Raw genomic sequence first — 25,257 nt, forward strand, 5'->3', positions numbered from 1 at the left:
TCTATCTGATCCTCAATTAATTTTTTTTTCGGACAAATTAATCCTCAATTTAAATCCATTATAACTCTATGATTGTTTTAACATAAAATTATGTAAAACAGCCATTCATAAAATCAAAACTTTAATTAATTACTATATAAATTTTAGAATTCAAAAAAAAAATTAAATTAATTTAAATTGAAATTGAATATAATGATCACAAATCATAAATTTGATGGATTAATATAATTATTTTAAAAATATTTTTATTATTTGAGTCAAAGATGTAGATTTATAAAATTATTTTGCTTATATGTTACCTTGAAAATAAGGGTACTTGAGACATGTGGAGTTAAAACTTTCTGATCATCATTAATTTCTTTATCCCATTAATTTCGCTGACCTTTCTTCTCTGCCCATCTCTTCATTTACAAATTACAATAAGCACAAATATTATCCTTTTTTATATACTTCTCTCTCAAATTTAACTCTCTTTTTTGTATTATATAAACAGCAAACCAACCTACATAACATTCTTGCTGGTATCACTAGCAAGAAAAACAAAACAAAGAATAAAATGGGTCGATCTCCTTGTTGTGACAAAGTTGGGTTGAAGAAAGGACCATGGACTCCTGAAGAAGATCAAAAACTCTTAGCTTACATTGAAGAACATGGCCATGGAAGCTGGCGTGCTTTGCCAACTAAAGCAGGTTCAATTTCACTATTTATACCTCTTTAATTTGCTTATGATACTAATTATATCAACAAAGTTTTGATGATTAAGTTTGATTATTTCTTAATGATGTTATGTTATATTTTTAGGTCTTCAAAGATGTGGAAAGAGCTGCAGACTGAGATGGACTAATTATCTAAGACCAGATATTAAGAGAGGCAAATTCAGTTTACAAGAAGAACAGACTATTATTCAACTTCATGCTCTCTTAGGCAACCGGTAATTAAATCTTTTTTTAATTATTTGAATTTCCTTTTCAAAAGATTCTTGAATTTCAAAGAATGTCTTGGATATGGTTGAACATTGTTTTCTTGGTTTCAAAAACAAAGCACCAATTATATTTTTAGTTGATTATTGTAATTGATGTTAGTTGACTCTTTAATTTAATTACACTCAACTACATATTTAGACCACTTATTTCATCTTTTTGACCTACATTTTGAACTCTACATATAGTTTCTGCTACCATACTTGCATTATTTACTGGTTTCTGACAAAAAATCCATTTTCATTTATTGAACGTTCATATAATTCATAAATGCATAGTTTTTTGAAATTTTCACTCAGAAAAATATGTTTTCTTTTCTTGCTATGATGCATTGAAATGGGTAACTTTTGTCATTATGAAAGATTAGAGCACAGAAAAAAAATGGAAATGGTTGATTAATTCTAGGGTTTTTTAAGGTCTCTGTCTCTATTATGTCTTTGTTATTACATATACTATAGTTTTTTTGTCTTGTCTTCAGGTGGTCGGCTATAGCAACTCATTTGCCAAAAAGAACAGATAATGAGATCAAAAACTACTGGAATACCCATCTTAAGAAAAGATTAGCTAAAATGGGGATTGATCCTATCACCCACAAGCCCAAGAACGACGCTTTGCTAATTTCTAGCGATGGTCAAACCAAAAACTCTGCAAATCTTAGCCATATGGCTCAATGGGAAAGCGCTAGGCTCGAAGCTGAGGCTAGGTTGGTTCGAGAATCAAAACTCCGGTCACATTCTACCGGGTATCTTCTTACTTCCGGTTCAAGTTCAGGTTCAGCTCAGCCGCCGATTGGATCCATTGATATACTGAAAGGTAATTCTTGGAGCACTGGCATTGGTCTGAACACCGGTATCGTAAATGATCTTGAATCTCCGACGTCTACGCTTACTTTCTCGGAGAATGCACCACCGGCGCCGATCCTGACAATTGCCGGAGATAATAACTCAGTTCCGATGATCGAGTTAGTTGGTACTACTTCAGGTTCATCAGAGACAGAAATTGTGAAAGAAGAACATCATCAAAATTGGAAAATATTCGGAAATTCAACTCATCATCATCACCAGGTTGAAAATTCAGTTTCTTTTACGTCCGGTCTTCATCATCAGGACATGACGATTTCCATGGAAGCTCCATGGACTCCTGAGTCATTAAGGCTAAGTACTACCAGCAGCCATATTCACGGTGGTACTAATGATGTTATAGAAGAAGGTTTCACCAATCTTTTGCTGAATGATCATTCTGGTGACCGGAGCTTGTCGGACAGCGGCAAAGATTCAGACCATAGTGGCGGTAGTGACGGCGGTGGAAATGGCAGTGATTATTATGAAGATAACAAGAATTACTGGAACAGCATTCTTAATTTGGTGAACTCTTCTCCGTCTCCGTCTGATTCGCCGATGTTTTAAGATTAATAATAGTAAAATTTTATGATGGTACTATAGTATATACTTTTCCCAACTTAAACTTAGACAAATTGATTCTTTTTTCGTTTTTGTTTTCCAATTTAGTCCATTTTAATTTGTCATTAGAAGTGATCATAGGATAGGAACATGTTTTCATGCCAAAAGGGTATTAACAGCTGCTTCCACTTAAACTGGTCAAATGAGATTATTCTTTGAATTTTAATTGTATGGAGGCAATAAAATGCAGTTTTGGCACTTATATTTTTATCTTTGATGTGAAATGTTAATAGATAGAGAGCTATAGTGAATAGAATTCGTCTAGTTTGTAAAATTAAATAGACATAAACTAGTAAAAAAAATCAAACTTTTAGTTTTTATTAGTTCTAATTAAAATATTTAATTTTGTTTATATTTTATAGTCTAATTCGAGATCTTTATTTCAATTAACCAAATCCACTCAATTGAACTTTATTTTGTTCATGTGGTGGCTACCACTAAGTGATTGTATTTGTTTTTATTTGTCATATTTGATTTAATTGGGTGGATATATTTCTAATCGACTACAATTCACTAATTGTCACGTGACGTGAAAGAAAATATTTAATTTATTATTTGATAAAAATTGACTATGGTCGAGATAAATTCTTATAAATTTGACTACAATTAAAATAAATTATTTAAATTTAGCCAAATACAATTAAAAGTGTTGGTTAATATTAATAAAAGCATTAAACATTTTGATTTTATTGGATGATAATGCAATTTAATATGATAAGAACATACTAATACATTGTAGCTCAAATGATATAAGCGTTCGACGATATTTTATCAAGATCGTAAATCCAATTCGTCTTCAAGTGTTCCTCTCTTTAATTATTACAAAATTGACAATATGTCTTTCTATTGATATAGTTTTTTGTGTGTGTGATGATCATATATGTAGATCCATGTTCTTGAGGGATTTGATATGTTTTATAATTTGGTCCAACCAAAGAAATTAGCTGCAAAAGGCTGTGCGTGAATGAATGGGTCAATCCATGAATAAGACAGTGTGTGTGAGCATTATGAAATTATTTAATAGATGCATTTATGACCTTTTATTGCTGTTGGTTTCATGTCATATTCTTGCTTACGATAAATAAAAAGATTTACTTTGGAGCACAATATGTTTCTTTTCTTCAGAGGTAAACTCATTAACGAAGATTACAAAATAAAAATGAATGTCATATCACTAAGAATTTTCTATATAAACTTTCAAAATTTGAATAAACTAAATAAAGACAAATAACCCACGATACAAATTGATGAAAAAAAAAATTTAATTATGGATCCCGAAAATGTAAAACAACGATGAACAAATTCATTGAGCGGGAACTTCGATCTCTTTCTCCCGATAAAGCGGAAACCGCTTGATCCATTGACCTATTATTTCCAATCAACATCTTCTTTTAAATCTACAAAATTAGAATCCACAAACCTCCCGATCTTTAGATTTATAAGAGCTTGAATATGAAGAACGATCTAACACTAAAGATTCTTGATAGATCTAAAAATCTAAACAAAAAAGGAGCAAAATCCTTACAAAATTTATTATACTTATAAGAAAAGATCAAATTAAAATAAACATCACAAATAAGTTTTATTGAAATCAAACTAAGGATTCTAATAGTAGTAATATGGATGGAGAGAAGATGATTGATCCGACTATGTCCGGAAAATCACCTTCTCTCACTTTCCAAATGACGAAGATGAAAAAACTTCTTTTATAGAAGAAGGAGAGTAATTTTTAGAGAGAAAAGGGGGTTTGTTTCATCACTTTCATGGAGCAGAATGTGTTTGTATGCAATTTCGTAATGTTATTGCTAAAAACTATACTATAATCATAGTTTCTTTGAAATTTTAAAAAAATCGGATTTATATTTCTTCCAATCTCTTCATTATTTAAAAAGAAAATATTACTCGATAACTCATAATTGTATCTTTATATAAATAGATTTATTTTTTAGTGTTGGATTTTTAAAAATTACAGTATTATATGTTATAGTTTTACACTTTCGTCATAGGAATTTTGCATGATCGTGGGTGGACCCATTCACATTTTGGATAATTTTATCCGGGAAATTATCAAAAAAAGAAAGAGAAAGAAGTAAGATTTATAGTGAAGTCGGAATTAGAGAAAGGTTAAGTCCGCGATATCAAAAAATCATAGTTGGACTAATTATGGTTCACATGTCATTTAAACCGTGCTGGAAAAAAAATATGATTTGCCACAATTTATGAAGAGTATCAATTTTTTTTTCGCGGCTCACATATTTTATTTAATCTTTTTGAACTATTTCAAATTTTGTGTTAAATAATATTATTTTAAAGTTAAATATATATCTAAAAGATATTATTAGTGGTATATGAACTTCTCTAATTCTATTTTTTATTCTAGTTTTGAATTTTATATTTTATATCAGTAGCTAATTTTTTAAAAATATACGAGATGAGTACTTTTACTCACTTTATCGTCAAAAATATACTAAAATATAATAATAAGTCCTATATTTACTTTCTAGTGTCGTATTAAAATAATAAGAAAATAATTAAAAATATTTGTTTGATATATTTAAAAAAAAAACTTTAACTTACTAATTTAATTTTTTTTAAACTAACTTACTAATTTAATTGGATTGGGATTCCCTCAAGTTCATTTCAAGTTCAAATGAACTTGAGAGGGTCATGTTCACGATCTACACCGTTCATTATAAAATGAACGGTGTAGATTAATTTGATTAAAATTGTGCTTTTTGATCTACACCGTTCATTTTATAACGAACGGTATAGATCGTGAACGTGACCTCCTCAATCTTGAGGAATCCCAATCCAATTTAATTAAATAAAGATTTAAGTAGTAAAATAAAAAATCAAATATTATTAGCAACAATATTCTTAATTTATTTTAAGAAAAAAAAAACACAGTATGAAGAAATAAAAGAGCTGTTAGAATATACTGTTACTTTGAAAGTTGGAAGTTGATGTCTGTATCATCTGATGGGATGACACAATGGAAATAAATGCAATGATACTGTTTCTTAATTTCAATGGAGATTTACATTTGGCACTTCATTAGGAATAGGATAACTATATGAACCCAAAATATGGGAAACTCTTTTCACATAAATTCACCTCTTACAATTTTCAATACAAGTTGGTCACATTCTCTGTTATTTTCACTTTTACTTTCATTTGAGGTTTAATATTGTAAGAATTTAAATAATCAAATAGTTAATCACACGCAATATTCTTTTTTGCATCCATAATTTTACCATTTTATCAAATCTATCCCTAAAATATATTTTGGACATTCTGATCCACCGATTGCAAATTTGAACAGATATACCTTCAATTTCAATTTATTTTCGAACATATAATTTTCATTTTAAACTCAAATAACTTATCATAAACTGAAATTAAAGATGAATTGTGTAAAATAATCAGTTATGGAATAAAAAAACTTGTAAAATTATCAAATAAATATTTGTAAACGATATTCAGGACATTTCTAGTAGGACTTCCACGGAGAAAGATTACGCTCAGTAATACTGGTATTAAGAGGAGCCCCAAACCTTCTCCTTCAATCCAGACTACCTTAAATCTATTTCAGGCAAAATAATCTATGATGTAGTATCAACAAGAGTCCTTTACTCTCGGCTTCTTGCGACCCGAGCTACTAGATCAGGGTAAGATGAGAGGAACTCTTTCAAGAAAGGATGCTATAACCTGATTATTTGGGTCTTTTATATATTTGTCCTAATATGTAAATTGACGAATCAAAATGTTCAAATTATACTTTAGGAATATATTTGATAAAATGACTTTTGAATGTAGAAACCAATTTTTCTTAATAATATACAAGATTGACTATTTTTAATTGAATTTAAAGGGGAAAAAATATATTGATGGTGTATGAAATTTTATGACTACTATTTTAGTGTCTGAACTTTTATCTCGCTTAAATCGGTATGTAATGTTCTAAAAATACATCAAACGAGTATTTTAAACTATTTTTCGATCATTGGCTAAATATATTTGTCTATCTACTATTATAGCACGTTTGTCAAATATATCATCATCTTTAAAAGTAGTTATATATATATATATATATATTTCACTATTTATTTACCTTTACCAAACATATCCATAAACCATTTGAAAATTATATGACGCAATGTAAATGCATGTCATGAATGATTAATTTTGTATGCGTATAGTACCACGACACTTCATATCAAAAAAATTTATAAGCAAAAATCAAAACATGATATATATGATATAAATTAAAGATTACGGTATATATGGCAAGCGGATCAAAGTTATGGATGGATAAATATATTTTGAAAAATATGAAATTAAAAAATAAAATTTGAGAGACCAAAATAGTAGATAAAAACAAGTTATGATTTAAATCTCTATTTAAATTTATCGATCATTGAGGACTCGATTTTCATCGATAAAACTTTTAAGATAGTTTATGAATGTATAAATCAGAATCTTAAATTATTATGTATATTCTTAGATTTGGTCTTTGTATTAGTTGATAGCGATGCACAGCATTTTGGGAAGATTAAGATGTGATTTGAATGTTTATATAATCAGTACTGTAACATAGGGTAGCTATCTAAGAAAATCAACATTTTTTTGTCAAAGGAAAATCAATTAATTTCGTCAAATTAATAAGTTTGTTGACAATACCTGAGAAATCCAATTTCGTTTTCTTTAACACTAAACGGGGCATCTTTTAAGTTTAGATTTCAGAAGTGTACTGCAATTTAATTTTAATGTTGAGCCTTTTTAATCTAAATATTTCTCTATTTCTATACACTATACCATGAGGCTAATAGTCTAGTGATTTAACTTTAAAGTGGGCGGAATTATCCAAAAATGCCTTATCTTTTTAACTTTTTCGTTTAGATTTCAAACTTTTATCAATTTTTTTTTTTTTGATTTCCGATTTCAATTATATCTGTTTTTTTTAAATAGTGACAAATTTGAAATATATATATATGAAACTTTTATCAAAATGGAAAAAACTCCAATTTGGAATAATAGGTACAATTAAAACTGAAAATTAAAAAAGAGGTACAATTAATGATTTTGAAAGTTTTGAATAAAAAAAAATTGAAGCATTTTTGGTGATTAGACTCTTTGAAATGTTTTTTTTCAAACTATGAAAAGTTTTCGTGGATATTTGTTTTTAAGATATATGTCTCATATAAAAAGTAATTTCCAAATCATATTTAGTTAGGGTTCTTCTTCTTATTCCAAAGTTAATGTTTGAAGCCGAATTTAAGTTGCTATACTAAATTAAATTAAATTAAATTTCTCTGCAATATTAAGTATGATAAGAATCCGTACAATAACCGTCCGAGAACTTCCTTTTCCCTTTCCGGATTTAGAAATAAGTCATATACTTTAAGTTACAATTTTTTTTTTGATAATATAAGTTATGATTTAATTAAATAATAAAAGGTAGGATTATAAAATAACTGGATTTTTCATTGGATGCTGCAATTAGATGGCATTACTTAGAAATATTTCACTAAATGCCGTAAATTTACCTTTTTTATCGCCCATCCGGTTTCTAAGACTTCGTCCTAACTAATCCGGATTCGACCCGCGTTGCGCACCTGGCATGATAGATGAGTCTGCCAGCAGGGATTTTTTGCATTCATAAGGATCGACCTGAGACCTTATTCAAGCGTTACCACTTGCATTATGAAGCTGTAAATTTATCTTTATCTTTATACTGAGAAATTCTTAGGTAGACTCGGTCTACCACGTCATCCGTATACTAAACCTATTACGTTATGACACGTCATTAAAATAGTGGCACTATTGTAATATTACCATTCAAAAGTGTAAATAAGTAATAAACAAAATTATACTAATACCACTATTTTAATAACGTGTCATAACATAATAGGTTAGTCCACGAATGACGTGGTAGATCGAGTCTACATAAGAATCTCTCCTTTATACTATCCACAATATTAATTAGTCTACTTTTTCCTAGCGATCAGTTAATGCCATTAAGGAAATAGGAGCATCGTAAACGACTATAAATACATACTTCCATTATACATCATTTGACCCCTAAACTATACCATTTTATTCTCTACGACCTCTAAACTAATTTCGTGTTCTTTTGGACCACTTAACTATTTTTTTTGTTCTATTTAACCCCTCATTCGGAATGTGCACACCACGCGCGATGACGTGGATAAAATTGCTGACATGGCTTTACTGACATGGGGTTAAATAGAATAAAAAAAATAGTTAAGAGGTCCAATGGAACACTAAGATAGTTTAGAGGTCATAGGGAATAAAAAGGTAAGGTTTAGGGTCAAAAAATATATTAAGCTTAAATATTTTTTTAATTTAAAATAAAAAGTGATGTACTTTACATATTATTTGAAAAAATCATTTAAGACTTTAAAAATCATGAAATTTAGCGTGTTTTCCAATTTTAACACAAATTTTAAAAATTCAGAATTGATTTGAAAAGTTTGAAATTGCAAAAAATTAAAAGCTGGTGTATTAAAATTTTTAAAATTGAAAATTTGTGAAACACACTAAAATGTATAAATTTTTAAAAAATTAGTCTTTTTTTAATATAATCACAATATAGTAAATTTATATATTTTATAATATAGTTAAAACAGACAAACTTCATTTATCATAATTGAAATGTAAACAAATATTTATATGTACAAAAAGTTATATTATGTAATTATTTGACTAAATTTCAATATTTTTTTATTTTTTTAGAAGATTAAATGGATAAAAATTAAATAATTGTATTTTTGAGAAGGTTAAATGGGTAAAAATTAAAAGTTTGAAGGTGCAATAGGAAAATAAAATAAGTTCAGGGGTCAAATAGAACAAAATAATATATTTCGGGGGTTCAATAGAATAATTTATGCATTTTAATTATCCTTCACGCGCTTTTGCCACGTTGGAGGAAAAAGGTCAGATCGGCAAAAAAGTTGCAGTTGACGAGTTAAATAGAACAAAAAATAAAGTTAAGAGATCCAATAGAATATCAAATTAGTTTCAGAGTTTCAAATAATAAAAGTGTATATATAGTTTAGGGATCAAATGATGTATTAAGCCGTTTTATATTCATTGCTAGCTAGGTAGCTAAGTTTATTTATTTAATGACATTAGCAAAATATTTAAGCAACTTCTAACTAAGATTTCTTTCTTATTTTCTGCTCTCTAATTTACCATTAAGAATTCATATTTGAGTGAAAATAAATTAGAAGAGTTGGATGATACTATTTAATAGTAATACATTTATATTTATATAAGCTAAACAAAAACAGCTATACAATATACATTTAAATGGTCACCTAGAGCACTACAATTAATATCATAGAGGAAAATAATATATAGTTTTGATCCATGAGAAAGGTAGCTTTTATTTTTTCCAGAAGCACAAATTTAATCTAAAAAAATTCCCCCAAAAATGGTCCCAATATTCTGTGATGATCTCCATTGAAATTTCATTTTCTTTAAATTAGAATCAAATTCATTTAAATATATTTATAAATGAATGAATATTACATCCTCCACGTGCCTACTTTGGGGAACAATTAATAGTTGTTGGGGACAATATCAATAATGTGCCATGCTCCCAAGCAATGGTTTTATATGCTTCCTAAAAATTCTTATAAGATCATGACCATAAATAAAATAAATTAATAAAAAATGTAGATTCTAATAAGATCAGAAGAGATCTTATCCATGCCTCCAAGATTGAGGTAGCTGATACATATCATGTATGTTTGATTGAAAATACTATAATTATTTATAGATTTAATATCATCCAAAAATATTAATCATCCAAAGATTTTTTTTTTTGAAATGTTAATCATCCAAAGATATTATATCATTTCAACTTTTTTTATAGCCGACCTTTCAAATCCTCAATTTTAACTAATTTTTCAATATCCAATTTTAATTGTAGTCATTTATTTAAATAGAAGCGGATAAAATTTAAACATATCGTTACTATTGTTTTATATTGCTAAATTTTTTAATTTTATCATAAAAAATTGCAAACATAAAGTAATATAAATGATTACTTTGAACTCTTTTCTACTTCAATTTAAACAAACAGCTATGTATAAGTGAAACTGAAAATTGAAAAATTAGCTAAAATTAAGAATTTTAAAGATGAGACCATAAGCGAAAAAAGAAAAAAATAGGGTACTTTTGGATAATTAAGAGTTAATTAATTTTAAAATTAAATTAAACAAATTTTATTATAATATTTTTTAAAAAAAACTAAAGCAAATTAATTTTACTATAATATTTTTATACATTAAACCAATTTATTGATTTAGTTTTTTTTACTTGGCCATAACGAGTTGATGAACTTTTTCTACATCAATTTTTTTCTACTCCAAAAGAAGAATCGAATCAAAAAACTAGATTTTTGTATATTTCTAAATCAAACCGAACATAATTATATGTTCAATTCTTATTTGAAGAATATTTGATAATTTGATTTGATTCATTTTTACACACCCCTATTAAGATAAATACTATTCATATTGTTATTCTATGTCTATACTAGTTTCTTTTAAAAAAAAAATTGGAGAGGAAAAAGTACTTATATAAGGAATTGCTTCTCAACATTTATATATACCATTTAAAATATTTAACTTAGTTAAATAGATCATATGAATACCACCCAAGTTTAAATGAATAATTTTATAGTATCTCTACTCAATTACTCCATTACAGAGCCTTCTTAAATTTGCTATCAGTATGATTGACCAACATAAACACAATGTCCTTAATTAATGGTTAGGTTTTAATTGATTAATCAATTATTTAACCTCTACATTAATTCCTACTATTTTTGCATTGCTACTATCTGAAACATAATCAAAATTTGTAGTGGTGAATGTCTAAAAACAAGTTGAGTCACCTTCTTCAATTGTCACTTTGCTTTCAAAACATATAATAGCCCCATAATAAAAGCTTATGTCTATGTTATTTTTAGGGTTTATGAATATTTTAATTATTGGCAGCCATATTTCAAATTTTATTGACAAAAACGACTTGCGTACCACACTAGGATGATGTATGTTTGTCTCAGATTATGAACATATTATTATTTTTAGAATATGACAAATGGTTATCAAAATAGTACATAAGACATAATAATTTTAAATCTCGGTCCTTAAGTTTTAAGGATTAAATGCAAATTACATAATGAATTTTGGCGTATATTGAATTTATAATATGAATCTAAGAGTTTGACAAAATTAATCCGGTTTTTATATTTTGACAAATCGATACACCAAACTATTTTTTGTTAAGAAAATATAATGTAAATTTCATAACATACAATGTTCTGACATCCAAATATGTCTTTTATGATATTGAATACAATTAGTTGTCGTTTTTCTAAATTAAATTGAATGAAGGTATTAAAAATGATAATTTAAACTGATATAATAATAAGTATTTTTTAAAATTACATAAAAAATTAGAAGTGCCGATTATTTTAGGGTTAATTGCAAATTAATACACAAACTTTAGCCTAATTTGCAATTACAACACGAACTTTAAAACTTGGCAAATTGGTACACCGATTTTCATTTTTTGGCAAATTGATACACCGAACTGGAAAAACACTAACGTGGACATTGTCATATACAGCCACGTGTTGTTGTATGATTGGTCGGTGTACTAATTTGCCAAAAAAATGAAAGTTGGTGTATTAAATTGCCAAGTTTCAAAGTTCGTGTTGTAATTGCAAATTAGGGTAAATTTCGTGTATTAATTTGCAATTAACCCATTATTTTAATAGGGAGTAACTGTTATTTTCCAAATAATTGAAAGGATGATGAAGCCAGGCTGTGTTGAAAGTTATATAGTATAGGAGAAATTATGGTAGTGAAATTTTGACCACACTTTTGATATCTTTAATCTTCATATGCTATATTTGCCCCAATTTTTGGTTGATTGAGTACAATAACATTTATTTCAACCTCACATGGCTCTTTATTTAATTAACTGCGCCCAACTGTACTTATTAAATGACCCCCTTTCACTTCTAAAATTTAATCATTTGCTGTGTACCCTTTGCTATCAACCTTGGTTTATTTACTGCAGCTACTAATTGCACATCTCATGGTTTAAGAATCGAACCGGATCAGTCACTTCAATCAGTTTGGTCTGTTTGGTTTTTTCAAAAATAGAAAATACGGTTTAATTTGTTTAAATAAAAAAACCCACATAAATTGGAGATTATTGGACCTCTTAAATCATAAAAATCATTCGATCCTTCATTTATCTGTTAGAATATATTTTGCTTACTTAATTTTTTAATTCATTTGCTAATTCAAATTTTATGTATGAGTTTAAATTTTAATTTTAAACATTTATTCTAAATATACATAATTATATATGTGGCTTAAATATATTTATCTAATTTTAACTGATTGAACCATTTAAATTAGTTGAACTATACACCGATGGTTAACGGCGAAGCCATCTTGTTGAATTGACCACCTTCTCAAAAAAATCATATTAATTAGTAGTATTAATTAGTTTAAATTATATATAGTATTAACCTTTATAAAACTTAACCACCTTAATTATTTATTTCAGACTAAATTATAAAATTTGTTGGCCTTTTAAATAATTTATGGCTTCATCCTGCCGATGACCAAGTGGGTTGAGCCACAGATTCAGTTTTTTTTTAATGTGATGAATTTGGAGTTAAATTAACTTCAATGGCTTGGTAGCATTTAAGTAAGATTTTAGATTCGAGTCTTGTGAATGCAGAAAATCCCATTAGAAGACTCACCCACCATGCCAAGATTGGATCCGGATTAGTCAGAGCGAAACCATAAAAACAGGATGGGCTTAAAAAAAATGTTAGTGAAGATCAACTTTGTAGTTGGAGATGGTCCTAAGCTCTCTATAGAAATATGGATATGGAAGACATGTTTAAAGCACAATGGGCTTACTTTATATGGGCCAAGCTGCTAAATGGTCTCAAGTCTTTATAAGTTTTATGTTCCGTTCACATGCGTGTTTGGGACCTTGAAAAGGAACCCAGAGCACTTCTTGAACTTTGTCTATCCTCATCAACTTAGTTACAACAATTTCATCAATCAATTTAAAAATTATTATTAAATAAGTGACTCAAAATTTATATATTGTTATAAATATGATAAAAACATTTTAAGTCACAGACATTTCTAATCAATCTAATACTAAAAATAATTTTTATATTGATATATTTTTAATAAAAATAGAATTTCATCGACTAAAAACGACTACAGAACCACCAAACAAAAGATCTAATTTTTATTTTTTTTTTAAAAAAAAACTCAAGTTGTGTTCAATCATATTCTTTAGCTTTCGGCATTGGCTTTTCACGAAGAAGAAGGGCCAGAAATAAGGCTTCCTTTTTAAGATGGCAATGGCCAGTGAAGTTGTTTGGACTTTAGCTTAAGTTGATGTTTTTTGAGCTAACGTTGGATGTTTTTTTAAGGTGAAGTTGATGTTGATTCACTGCTTTTATAAATAAAATGATAGTGGCTAATGTCTTTTCTGCATGTTGTATTGCGCATAATGGACATTCCACATTTTATTATTACCTTTTTTTACATTATTATTGGTTCACTCAAATTGTTATAAGTACCGATGTATATTCCGTATTTATAAACGTATATTTAAATTAAAATTTTATTTTACAATGGAATAGAAATTATTTTTTTTAAAAAAAAGAATCAAATTAAAGTGGTTAGATTTAGTCAACGTTTTATTTCAGATTGATTATTTCAATTTGATTTGTACATAAATATTATTATTTTTATTTTATTTAAAAACAAACTTAATTGAAAATGATAAGTGACTGAAAAAATGATAAAGAATGATAAGTGACTGAAAAAGACAACGCTAGAGATATTTTGATCATATTTGAAATTTAGAGAATTTTATGAGTGCCGCCACAAAAATTAAATGTTAGGAAATTTTGTGCACAGACCTCTAAAAATCGAGGGGTATGGGTGATTAATAATCCAAAATGTGATGTAAAAAGAAAAGATCGAGAGAAGCCAAAAGTGGGACTGTGTAGATATTACACGATAGCTTCCCAAAAAAAGCTAACTCTGGTAAAATGCACAATGTGCAGTGTCAGCACATAGCATAGCAACAGACAAACAAATCTTGACGGGTAATATTTAGCTACCTAATTTCTTTTTATTTTAATTTATGGAGTAATTTATACTTTTAATTATGATAATAAAATTTCTGAATATAAAATAAAATAAATATATGCGACTTAGTTTCTAATTTTAATAAATAACGACTACTTAAACACTTATAATACATTTAATCTAACAAATAAAAATTACGGACATAAAATATATACATTAAGGACAATATCATCTTTATGCTATCAATATTTATAAATAATTTTTATAACATATTAATAATATGTCACTGATGTATATATATTTTTATATTTGTAGTTTATATTTTAGGTGTTATCATTAAACTACTCTATTTTTTTTTCATAAAATAATTACAAAAATTTAGATTATAAAATGCTAATTATATTGGTATCCGATTTGGATTGCAATTCCCATAAGTTCAAATAAACTCGAGGAGTCATGTTCAAATGTATTTAAATCATTCATTCCAAAATAAATAGTGTAGATTATAAAAGTCTAATTTTAATTAAATGTATTTATACTATTCATTTTGTAATAAACGGTGAAGATTAGACAATATGGCTTTATTTGAACTTGAAGAAATATCAATCTACTTAAAAATAAATACACTAAAAACTTAATATTTGAAAAAAAGTGAATATCTCTGTAATTAAAATTTAAAAAAGATCTCTTGGAAAATTGTCCATATGTTTTATCATACAAATTAGCATGTTATGAAATCAAAGGACATTATTTGAATGCTACTGCGGGGACATGCGAAGAAATGATAAAAAGGGCTGTATTTGCGAGAGAATTAGGAGTTCCTATCGTAATGCACGACTACTTAACAGGTGGATTCACTGCAAATACTTCCTTGGCTCATTATTGCCGAGATAATGGTTTACTTCTTCACATTCACCGCGCAATGCATGCAGTTATTGATAGACAGAAGAATCATGGTATGCATTTTCGTGTACTAGCTAAGGCGTTACGTATGTCTGGGGGAGATCATATTCACGCTGGTACCGTAGTAGGTAAACTTGAGGGGGAAAGAGAGATCACTTTGGGATTTGTTGATTTATTGCGTGATGATTTTGTTGAAAAAGATCGAAGCCGCGGTATTTATTTCACTCAAGATTGGGTCTCTTTACCTGGTGTTATACCTGTAGCTTCCGGGGGTATTCATGTTTGGCATATGCCTGCTCTGACCGAGATCTTTGGAGATGATTCCGTACTACAATTCGGTGGAGGAACTTTAGGGCACCCTTGGGGAAATGCGCCTGGTGCTGTAGCTAATCGAGTAGCTCTAGAAGCATGTGTGCAAGCTCGTAATGAGGGACGTGATCTTGCTCGCGAGGGTAATGAAATTATCCGTGAAGCTTGCAAATGGAGTCCTGAACTAGCTGCTGCTTGTGAAGTATGGAAGGAGATTAAATTTGAATTCCCAGCAATGGATACTTTGTAATCTACTAATTGACGTTCGTTCTCTTAATTGAATTGGAATTAAACTCGGCCCAATCTTTTACTAAAAGGATTGAGCCGAATACAAATACAAGGATCTTATTTTATATGTATATATTTTTACTCGATACATATTTAACTAAATATAAAAGATAAAAAAATAAGACTAAGCACTTATTTTTATTTTGGATCCACAGTTAATCATAAGGATCTATAGGATTGATGTATTCTTTATATATTCCCGAGTTTCAGATCATGGGTGGAGCCCAGTATCAAGTATCACAACTTCTTCTACCCATCCTGTATATTGTCCTTTTCGTTCCATATTGAAATAGAAACTTATTAATAGGCGCGATTTTGCAAAAAATTTATGTTTTTTTAGGAAAAAGAAATATTACTTTTTTCGATGTGAATTTGACACAATATAACAAATTCCTTTTCTATTTCTACTCGGATCTATATACTTAATATTTATTCTGAGAGGAAATGCAATATTTTAATGATTTTTCGTCGAATGACTATTCATCTATTTATTTAAATGTAAATAGCAGCAAGAAAGTTCTATGGAAACCCGACGTTTATACCATGACCTAGGAAAAAGTTCATTTGTACCCTTTTTTTGATTTTTTGTTTTCAACTCTACCCTAAAGCACCAAATTGAACTTTTTTTTATCTAGAAAAAGCTTAAAATAATCCTTCATTTTTAACTTATTTGTATTTTTTCAAATAGAAAAAAGATGATATAACCCTTCTATTTAATTATTTTTAATATTTTCATCCTATAATTAATTAAATTGTCAAAAAATAAAATTTTGGGGTACAATTGAAAACGAAAAATCAAAAAAAGGGTACAAATGAACTTTTTCCTAGGTCAGGGTATAAACGAAAAATTATTTCAAGGTGGGTTTTTTTTTAAGTAATTAGGCCTTTTGAAATTGATGGAAATAATTTTTTTATTCATCAGAAATTTTACTATCACATATTATAATAATAAATTTGGTGAAAATTAGCCCAATTTAACAAACTCGACCTAATGCCAATTTGTCCCTATCCAAAAACTCATTTTATCTGCCAAATATTATAGTAATGACTTTAATTAATAAATTAATAATAGCACTAAAACTAACTATAGTAAAGAAAATCTAACCATTAATCATTGAAACCTAAAGTAAACTACACTTGCTATTTTAACAAAACGACAGACAATTAACGCGTTTATATTGACCCTTCACTCCTATCTAAATCCTTTAAATCCTTCCATTCATTAGATTTCGCCTCATTTTTTCATTTCTTCTTCGTCGTCAAAACAATGGCCGTCTCCTCTAGTCCGTGCCCTAAATTCATCCCTACCGCCGCCATTTCGCCCCTTTTCGAGTGCCGTTCTGATTCACCCGGCACGGACCAGCCCCGATTTTCTCGGCGATTTAACTCCATTCCTAAGGGCTCATCAGCTTCTTCATTTTTGGGCGGCGGTAGTGGCTTGTCGTTGATACTAAAATTCCCTCCTAACTTTGTTCGCCAGCTCAGCACTAAAGCTCGCCGTAACTGTAGCAACATCGGTGTAGCTCAAATCGTCGCTGCTTCGTGGACTGACAACTCCGACTCTGGTGTTCCTTTTGTCGCGGCGGCTGCTAGTGCATCAGCTTCCGCCGCCGCCGCCGCAATCTCCGCTGCTGAGCCGGTTGAGTTGATCTCCGGTGATGAAGTGGCTGTTGTTAATGAGAATAGAAATGTACAGTTTGAGGATTTGAGTAGTGATTTAAAATACTCGTCGTTTTTGAGCTCCGATGGGAGCATAGCAGTTCATGCTGGTACTTAAATTTTATACAAATCTTAATTATTCTTACGTATTTAATGGATAATTAGTTAATAATGAAATTTTTGGTGATTAAATAACGCAGGTGAACGATTAGGTCGCGGTATTGTTACAGATGCAATTACGACTCCGGTGGTTAATACTTCTGCTTATTTCTTTAAGAAAACTCAAGAGCTTCTCGATTTCAAGGTATTATTTATGTGTTGTCTTAATCTTGTAGTTTATTTGTTAGAGATAATACTAATAGTGGTAACATTGTTGTTGGGTAAAGTGGTATTTGAAAGATTTGTGATCTGGCTATTATTGTAGGAGAAACGGAGTGTGAGTTTTGAATATGGGAGATATGGAAATCCAACTACTGAGGTTCTGGAGAACAAGATTAGTGCCCTTGAAGGGGCTGAATCAACTTTGATTATGGCTTCTGGGATGTGTGCTAGTACTGTTATGCTATTGGCTTTGGTTCCAGCCGGTGGGCACATCGTTACTACTACGGATTGCTACAGGAAGACTAGGATCTTTATTGAGACTGTTCTTCCTAGAATGGGGATCACGGTATAGCTTTTATTTTGAGATCTTGTGCTGTACCTACAGAATACTATTAGATATGAATAGCGCATACTATATATGAAAAAAGAGCACCATTTTCAAGTGCAGAGGTAGTAACCTCTTTAGTAGGAAACTTAAGTTGATTTTTAGATGTCTAATTATGATTTTGATCCTTATTGATTATGCAGGCCACTGTTATTGACCCTGCAGATATGGAAGGTCTGGAAGCTGCACTTGAGAAGAACAATGTCAGTAGTAAATGAAAGTAGTTTATTATGCTTTTGGTACTTTATTTTTGAGCAGAGAAACTAATTTGTACTAATTTCCATGCAGGTTTCTCTTTTTTTCACCGAGTCTCCTACCAATCCATTCCTGAGATGTGTTGACATTAAGTTGGTTTCAGAGCTCTGCCATAGAAAAGGAGCAATAGTCTGCATAGATGGTACCTTTGCAACACCTCTTAATCAGAAGGCCCTAGCTCTCGGTGCTGATCTTGTTCTTCACTCTGCAACTAAGTTCATCGGTGGACATAATGATGTAAGTTTGAACTTGTTCGCCAATTAGTTGTTTACAAAATGCCAGTGTGTTCTGCTAGCAGTTTGTTGAGGCTAAAGCATCAAACCCAAATGTCTTCAGGTCCTTGCAGGTTGCATAAGCGGTTCCACAAAAATAATTTCTGAAGTTCGTACTTTGCATCATGTTTTGGGTGGTACTCTCAACCCGGTAAGTTGTCTTGGTTGCTTGGCTTCTAGGCATGCCTCTTCATGTTTTTGTATTTTTGTTTACCCTACTACTGTTTTTAATGATGTTAACAAATCTGAAGGTTTTATTACTCTAACATCTTGGCATCTGAACTTCCAGTGTGAATCCAGATACTTGAATTTGTACTTTAATGGTGCTTACTACAAGATATTTGCACAATTTTTATGGTTTTTTTTTAATCCTTTTTTTAATGTTATGATCTTATCAGTTATTCTGGCGCATCTTCACCAAATAATTTTATGTGAATGTCCTTTTTTTTCCTTCTAAATTTTCAAATTTTTCTAATGAGTTTCCTAATTTCTATGTCAGAATGCTGCTTACCTGATCATCCGAGGCATGAAGACACTGCATCTTCGTGTACAGCAACAGAATTCAACCGCATTGAGGATGGCCGAAATTTTAGAGGCTCATCCCAAGGTTTAGATAATATTCTGTTAATTTTCAAGTTTGTACTTCACTTGATAAGAATTCATTCCTAATATGATTATACTTAATTGCTGCATATTTAGCTGCTATAGAGTATTTATTTATGTCTATGAAGTAGGCCAATTTGTCCCATGCATATTGTTTGATTCCGTTGGGAAGATTCAGGTTACATAAAATTGCTTCACAACTGATACACCTGTTTCCTGTCTGACATTAAGCCTTAATTCTTTAAATGATTTTGGCAGGTGAAGCAGGTTTATTATCCAGGTTTGTCTAGTCATCCTGAACATCTCCTTGCCAAGCAGCAGATGACTGGCTTCGGTGGTGTGGTCAGTTTTGAGGTGAGTGTTTTTAGCCGACTACATCTGATGACTGATTTTGCATCTTTTCTTTTTCTTACGTATAGCGATTTATGTTATTAAGAGCTAATATCTGGTTAATGGTTCAGGTAAATGGGGATTTGTCGACCACCATAAAGTTTGTGGATGCACTGAAAATCCCATATATAGCCCCATCGTTTGGTGGGTGTGAAAGCATCGTGGATCAACCAGCTATAATGTCTTACTGGTGAGTTATAGAACTGTTCATCTTGTCGGTAGGTGCACCTATTTTTTGTATTGTTTTTAATCTCTTGAATTTGGTACAGGGATCTGAGCCAATCAGAGAGGGAAAAGTACGGGATTAAAGATAACTTGGTGCGATTCAGCTTTGGAGTTGAGGACTTCGACGATCTGAAGGCCGATATTCTTCAAGCCCTGGAGACCATATAGCTTGGTACATCAGGATAACTTGGTTAATTGAAGGATGAATAATATTGAGCTTAGAGACTATTTAGCTCACTACCTGTCCTTTTGTTTTTATTTTCTAATTTTAAACTGTACGCTTTATTATTTGGTGGTTTAATTGGCTTTTCATCACCAAATTTCCTTTTGTCAGTTTGGCTGGCCAAAGTTGGGCAAATAATGTGTTATAAATAACATGTATTTTTATGTTATTGTTTTCTATGTTTTTTTTTTGTTTGGCTGTTAAACATGCTGCATGATTGAAGGATGGGTTTAGAAGTAGTTGTGCGTAAACAATAGCCCCTCCAGTTCTTTGTCGATAGCTGTTTCATTTTTTGTTTCAGTCGCTGTAATCCAAAAGGCTGCTTATTATGGTTGGATAATATTACCGATACTGTTCGGCTTCTTTTATAGTCCGATCACGCATTACTCACAACATGTATTTAGTTACGAGTGACCCATGATCCCACATATTGCGGAAAGGAACGATTCAAAGTCTAGGATCACATATTTTGCTTGGGGGTCTGAAAATAAGTGTTCAGTAACAATTATAGACGAATTCTGTTAAAATAAATATCTTTTAGATCCAAGTAATGATCATCGTTCTAATGCTAATCATTTCTAAAACTTTAAATGATTAATTTTGTTGTTCCGTATACTATAGTTAAGTTTAATCTAAATGTAAGTGTAATCAGATTCTTGGTTAGATAAAATTGGAATTGTTTTGAATTTTGATAAGGTTTCAACAACTGAGGGACATCTAATCCTTTTTCTCATAAAATTTCTGGTTCCTTAAATTTGAAAACTGTGAGCAAACTATATTGTCATTTGATTTGAAAAGTTTATATTTAATTCTTATTAAAAAAAGCAAGTAATTTGAATCAAAGAAAAAGTTTATCTAATGCGATTTGTCCCTTTAAATATTTATAACTTTGTAACCCTTATTTTCTTCAATAAATTTTTGTCTTAATGGATCAAAAAGGCAAACGTTAGCGTAAGTTTCCATTATGTTCAAATGTTTAAATTGATTCGATAATATTTAAAAACGTATTATTACCGTTTCAAAAATGTCCAACCAACAAAATTGTTGATTTGCCGCTTAGGTGGCCTGACACGTCAAATATAATTTTGGATTATCGAGACAATTTACACATTTGGACATTATGAATTTTTTAACTAAAGGTTTGGCTTTTTTAAGGTTTAGTTTTTATCGACGTGGCACGTACCGACACACTACCTAAGTGATACATCATTACAAGCACGCTCCAATTGTGAGTAGGACATTTTTGAAACATTATAATACGATTTTGGACATTATCGAGGCGATTTATACATTTGAACATAATTCGTTAAACATTTGACCTTTTTGAATTATTAGACCTAAAATTTTAGGTCTGAACAATTTAATTTTGAGCAAAGGGTCAACTCCACCTTCAAATTTATATATCGGGATCAAATAAATCACCTTTTATATTTTAGTCAATTAGAATTAGATCCCATTTTTTTTTTAATTTAGGTCAAATAACATCTTTTATGTATACCTCAAATATATGACACTTGATCCGAGACATAAAATTTAAAATTTAATTAACTAAAAAAATTAAAAATGATTTATTTGATCTTGGATCACAAGTTTTGATATCTATTTTATTAAAAAAGTTAAAAATAATTTATTCAATACCGAGACAGAAATTCGAACCGGGTTAACCACATTTTTATTTAATTTTTTTAAAAACAAAACAAATCTTTAAAAGAATTAGAGAAAAACAAAAGGGTGATGATGCTGATGCCAATCCATTCAATCAAATCTAAAGATCAACATATGCCAAAACATTAAACTGAGGGCCTGCACTGCATCTCCAAAATTAGTTCCTCTATCCACAACCCCACTTTCTTTTTAGATTCCAAATTCCTCCTCACCCATTTTCCCATCTCTGAAATAGTCTCCCCAACAGCTACAATACATCAACTCAATCAACAAACTCAAATAAAACAGATCAAACCTATGAAATTTGGGAAAGAATTCACCACCCATCTAGAGGAAACCCTCCCTGAATGGAGGGATAAGTTTCTTTGCTATAAACCTCTCAAGAAACTCCTTAAACGCTTCCCTTCAGCCTCTACTGCCGCCTTTGACCCGCCACCTCTTCCCGCCGATGATGACGATCGCCACACTGCTTCAAACGGCTCCTTGGTTATTCTCCAAGAATGGTTCATTCGAATTTTGAGTGAAGAGCTTGACAAGTTTAATGATTTCTATGTTGATAAAGAGGAAGAATTTATTATCCGTTTTCAGGTTCTCTTTTTTTATTTCCCATCCCTTATATATTGTGCTATGTATGTTTGTGTTTGTTTTTATGCCTAAAAGTTTCTTACTTTATTGGGTAAATCGTAGTTGGTGTGAGTTTATATAGAAGGGCTTTTGGCTTGTAAATAAACTAGCTTTAATAAGGTTGTGTAAATGTGTTTGTTTGTGTTTTTATAGGGTCTTCATGTTCTTTGGGATAGTAAAGATTAAAACTTTGTTTGAACTAAAATAACTAAGAAGAGTGAAAATTGGATTTGTATTGGTCAATGCTCCCTGTGATCGAAACCGGATAATGAAGTTCGAAGTGTTTTGTTTATTATAGTGGGGGTACAGAGAACCTGCTGAAGCAAACTCATGTATGGAAACAAATGCTTGGTGTTTAAGTTGTTGGTAATGGAGCAAGAAATTGATGAGGCAAGAATGGAAGTTTAAAATGGTAAGATATTTAAATTTAGAGATAAGTGGATTGAAAAGAGTATATGCAATTAGGCTAAATGATTTGCCATTGTGTTTAGGGCAAGATAACTTATGCCACTATGTGAATCAAAATGGTTTGAAAATGATATCGGAATGTGCAGATGGTAGATATGAAAGTGTGATGAGATGTTGACGAAAAATACAGTGTTATAACATGATAAAAGATCTGGTTATGGTTCTTCTGTATAACTTCTACATGCACTAACAGGTGCTGCGGCTGGGAGTTATGGATTTATTGGACTTTCTGTGTTCGAATGGAGTTTTATGAAACCTTTAGTTTTTGGCTTTATCAGTATGCCTTATAAGTGATAGGGTGGCCTTGTTTTTCACTATGAACTGATTTCATTGGCATTTTCTCTCTCATAACAATAATTATGGAAAGCTATTGTTATATTGTTTGAAGTTCTGCAAACTAGTCATCGTAAAATGTGTTAATCATACTTAATGTAGCCTCTTATGACTGTTCAGTGAATTTAATGAGCGATGACAAAGTTCCAGTTCCTGATGCCTTGAATGAGGAAGACCTCTGGTGGTTTTTAAAAAGTACTAGTGCAACTTTAACATGCATTCTCAAATTTTTCCGTATTTATCTATGTGATCAATGTAAACGAAATCTAAGTTGATAGTATTTTCTAATTAAACCGTTTACCCAGTAGGTCAGGTCATTGGACAGATCCAGTTGTTGCCTTGAAAATCATTTGTATTAGACCAGTAAGCAATTGAGTTTTTGGTTAGTAATACCGTTTACTTCATTGTGCTATGGGAATTTGGAATTCTTTTCTGATTTAGATCACAATCCTGGTTGTGTCATTAAGTCTGGTAAATAAGAGGCAAAAGGGAAGCAGCATACTGTGTGTTCAAAAATCACAGTTAAAATCGGGGTTGGCTGCATACTGTGTGTTCTAGTAAGATTAACTGTAAATGGGGGTTGTGAGGCTTGTTAGACGACCTTTACTCTCTCCACAACTTCTCCGTATAGAAGTAATTATGCGCATTGATGAGCTGACTAAATTCTGTGTTCCAGTATCCAAATGTCTTCAGCATTATTGATTTTCAGTGGTAACATCGATAGTGTGCCTTATTCTGTTTATTCATATGCAATGATATCAGGAGCTGAAGGGAAGAATCGAGAGTCTAAAAGAACAGAGTAGCAAGAATGGCGTTTTTACATCAGATAGTGAATTTAGCGAAGAGATGATGGACATTCGTAAAGACTTGGTTACCATTCACGGCGAGATGGTGCTTCTAAAAAATTATAGCTCCTTAAACTTTGCAGGTTCTCCAATTCACTTATTTTATTTCTCTATATTTAATTTGTATGGCCAGCGGCTTTTTCACTTTTCCTAAAACCATGTTCATTCTCTGGTTTGACAGGGCTAGTTAAAATTCTGAAAAAATATGATAAACGAACGGGAGAGTTGCTATGTCTACCGTTTAGCCAGCTTGCTCTTCGTCAGCCTTTCTTCACAACTGAACCACTAAGTAGGCTAGTCCGTGAATGCGAGGCAAACCTAGAGCTCCTGTTTCCGCTGCAGGCAGAAGTCATAGAAGCTACTAGTTCTACAAAAAAGCAACCAAATCTACCAATAAACAACCAGGCAAGTATAGCGCCTGAGAGATCGCCAACTCTTGGCGATGGTACTATGGATATATATCGCAGCACCCTTGCTGCGATGAAAGCTATACGAGGCCTTCAGAAAGCAAGCTCCACCTACAGTCCTCTGTCGTTTTCATCTCTGTTCAAGAACCAGGATGATGAAAGTAATGGTGCTGTAACAGCTGAAAACTCGGCTTCAAACTCTTCCGACATGCTACATAATGGAGACGAATCCGATCAAGAGTACTCAAAATCTGTGTGATGGCAAACATATACATACATGTAACTCAGAGTTTTCCACGACTCAGCTTCATCTTCTTTCTTTTGTGAATCAAAGAGTTATCAAACTGTAAAGCTGCATAATATGTTTCCTGACAAATATTGTTGATTTGTGGTTACAGAAGTTACAGTTGTGTTTCTTGGCTTGAGATAACTTTTATCAGAATCACATCAATATTTCAGTTAAGGC

General features: G+C 30.6%; 4 protein-coding genes across 4 annotated transcripts; all 4 read left to right on the forward strand.

The window, feature by feature from the left end:
• The first annotated feature begins 414 nt into the window (after positions 1 to 414).
• LOC126679411 (transcription factor MYB16) lies at positions 415 to 2,650 on the forward strand. The gene is made up of 3 exons (XM_050374430.1): positions 415 to 689; positions 802 to 931; positions 1,459 to 2,650. The coding sequence occupies exons 1-3, from the start codon at positions 557 to 559 to the stop codon at positions 2,384 to 2,386; spliced, it is 1,191 nt and encodes a 396-aa protein (XP_050230387.1). The 5' UTR covers positions 415 to 556; the 3' UTR covers positions 2,387 to 2,650.
• Positions 2,651 to 13,380: 10,730 nt separating this feature from the next.
• Positions 13,381 to 16,132, forward strand: LOC126678619 (ribulose bisphosphate carboxylase large chain-like). The gene is made up of 2 exons (XM_050373513.2): positions 13,381 to 13,444; positions 15,342 to 16,132. The coding sequence occupies exons 1-2, from the start codon at positions 13,381 to 13,383 to the stop codon at positions 16,076 to 16,078; spliced, it is 801 nt and encodes a 266-aa protein (XP_050229470.1). The 3' UTR covers positions 16,079 to 16,132.
• A 1,184-nt stretch (positions 16,133 to 17,316) lies between these two features.
• On the forward strand, positions 17,317 to 20,618 carry LOC126677204 (cystathionine gamma-synthase 1, chloroplastic). Its single transcript, XM_050371712.2, has 10 exons — positions 17,317 to 17,885; positions 17,976 to 18,079; positions 18,200 to 18,442; positions 18,625 to 18,684; positions 18,770 to 18,973; positions 19,073 to 19,159; positions 19,508 to 19,615; positions 19,870 to 19,965; positions 20,073 to 20,191; positions 20,271 to 20,618. Exons 1-10 carry the CDS (start codon positions 17,384 to 17,386, stop codon positions 20,392 to 20,394), a joined length of 1,647 nt encoding a protein of 548 aa, XP_050227669.1. The 5' UTR covers positions 17,317 to 17,383; the 3' UTR covers positions 20,395 to 20,618.
• Positions 20,619 to 22,194: 1,576 nt separating this feature from the next.
• Positions 22,195 to 25,254, forward strand: LOC126677128 (SPX domain-containing protein 4). The gene is made up of 3 exons (XM_050371599.2): positions 22,195 to 22,702; positions 24,302 to 24,467; positions 24,566 to 25,254. The coding sequence occupies exons 1-3, from the start codon at positions 22,412 to 22,414 to the stop codon at positions 25,048 to 25,050; spliced, it is 942 nt and encodes a 313-aa protein (XP_050227556.1). The 5' UTR covers positions 22,195 to 22,411; the 3' UTR covers positions 25,051 to 25,254.
• The last annotated feature ends 3 nt before the right edge of the window (positions 25,255 to 25,257 follow it).

Source organism: Mercurialis annua, linkage group LG4, assembly GCF_937616625.2.
Source record: "Mercurialis annua linkage group LG4, ddMerAnnu1.2, whole genome shotgun sequence".
Classification (NCBI taxonomy): domain Eukaryota; kingdom Viridiplantae; phylum Streptophyta; class Magnoliopsida; order Malpighiales; family Euphorbiaceae; genus Mercurialis; species Mercurialis annua.

Coding starts and splice junctions, on each gene's coding strand:
- LOC126679411 (XM_050374430.1), top strand. CDS start 557: ATGGGTCGATCTCCTTGTTGTGACAAAGTTGGGTTGAAGAAAGGACCA. Junction 690..801: donor TGCTTTGCCAACTAAAGCAG/GTTCAATTTCAC, acceptor TTATATTTTTAG/GTCTTCAAAGATGTGGAAAG. Junction 932..1,458: donor CATGCTCTCTTAGGCAACCG/GTAATTAAATCT, acceptor TCTTGTCTTCAG/GTGGTCGGCTATAGCAACTC.
- LOC126678619 (XM_050373513.2), top strand. CDS start 13,381: ATGGATATGGAAGACATGTTTAAAGCACAATGGGCTTACTTTATATGG. Junction 13,445..15,341: donor ATGGGCCAAGCTGCTAAATG/GTCTCAAGTCTT, acceptor CATACAAATTAG/CATGTTATGAAATCAAAGGA.
- LOC126677204 (XM_050371712.2), top strand. CDS start 17,384: ATGGCCGTCTCCTCTAGTCCGTGCCCTAAATTCATCCCTACCGCCGCC. Junction 18,443..18,624: donor TTCCTAGAATGGGGATCACG/GTATAGCTTTTA, acceptor TTGATTATGCAG/GCCACTGTTATTGACCCTGC. Junction 18,974..19,072: donor TCATCGGTGGACATAATGAT/GTAAGTTTGAAC, acceptor AAATGTCTTCAG/GTCCTTGCAGGTTGCATAAG.
- LOC126677128 (XM_050371599.2), top strand. CDS start 22,412: ATGAAATTTGGGAAAGAATTCACCACCCATCTAGAGGAAACCCTCCCT. Junction 22,703..24,301: donor AATTTATTATCCGTTTTCAG/GTTCTCTTTTTT, acceptor CAATGATATCAG/GAGCTGAAGGGAAGAATCGA. Junction 24,468..24,565: donor TAGCTCCTTAAACTTTGCAG/GTTCTCCAATTC, acceptor CTGGTTTGACAG/GGCTAGTTAAAATTCTGAAA.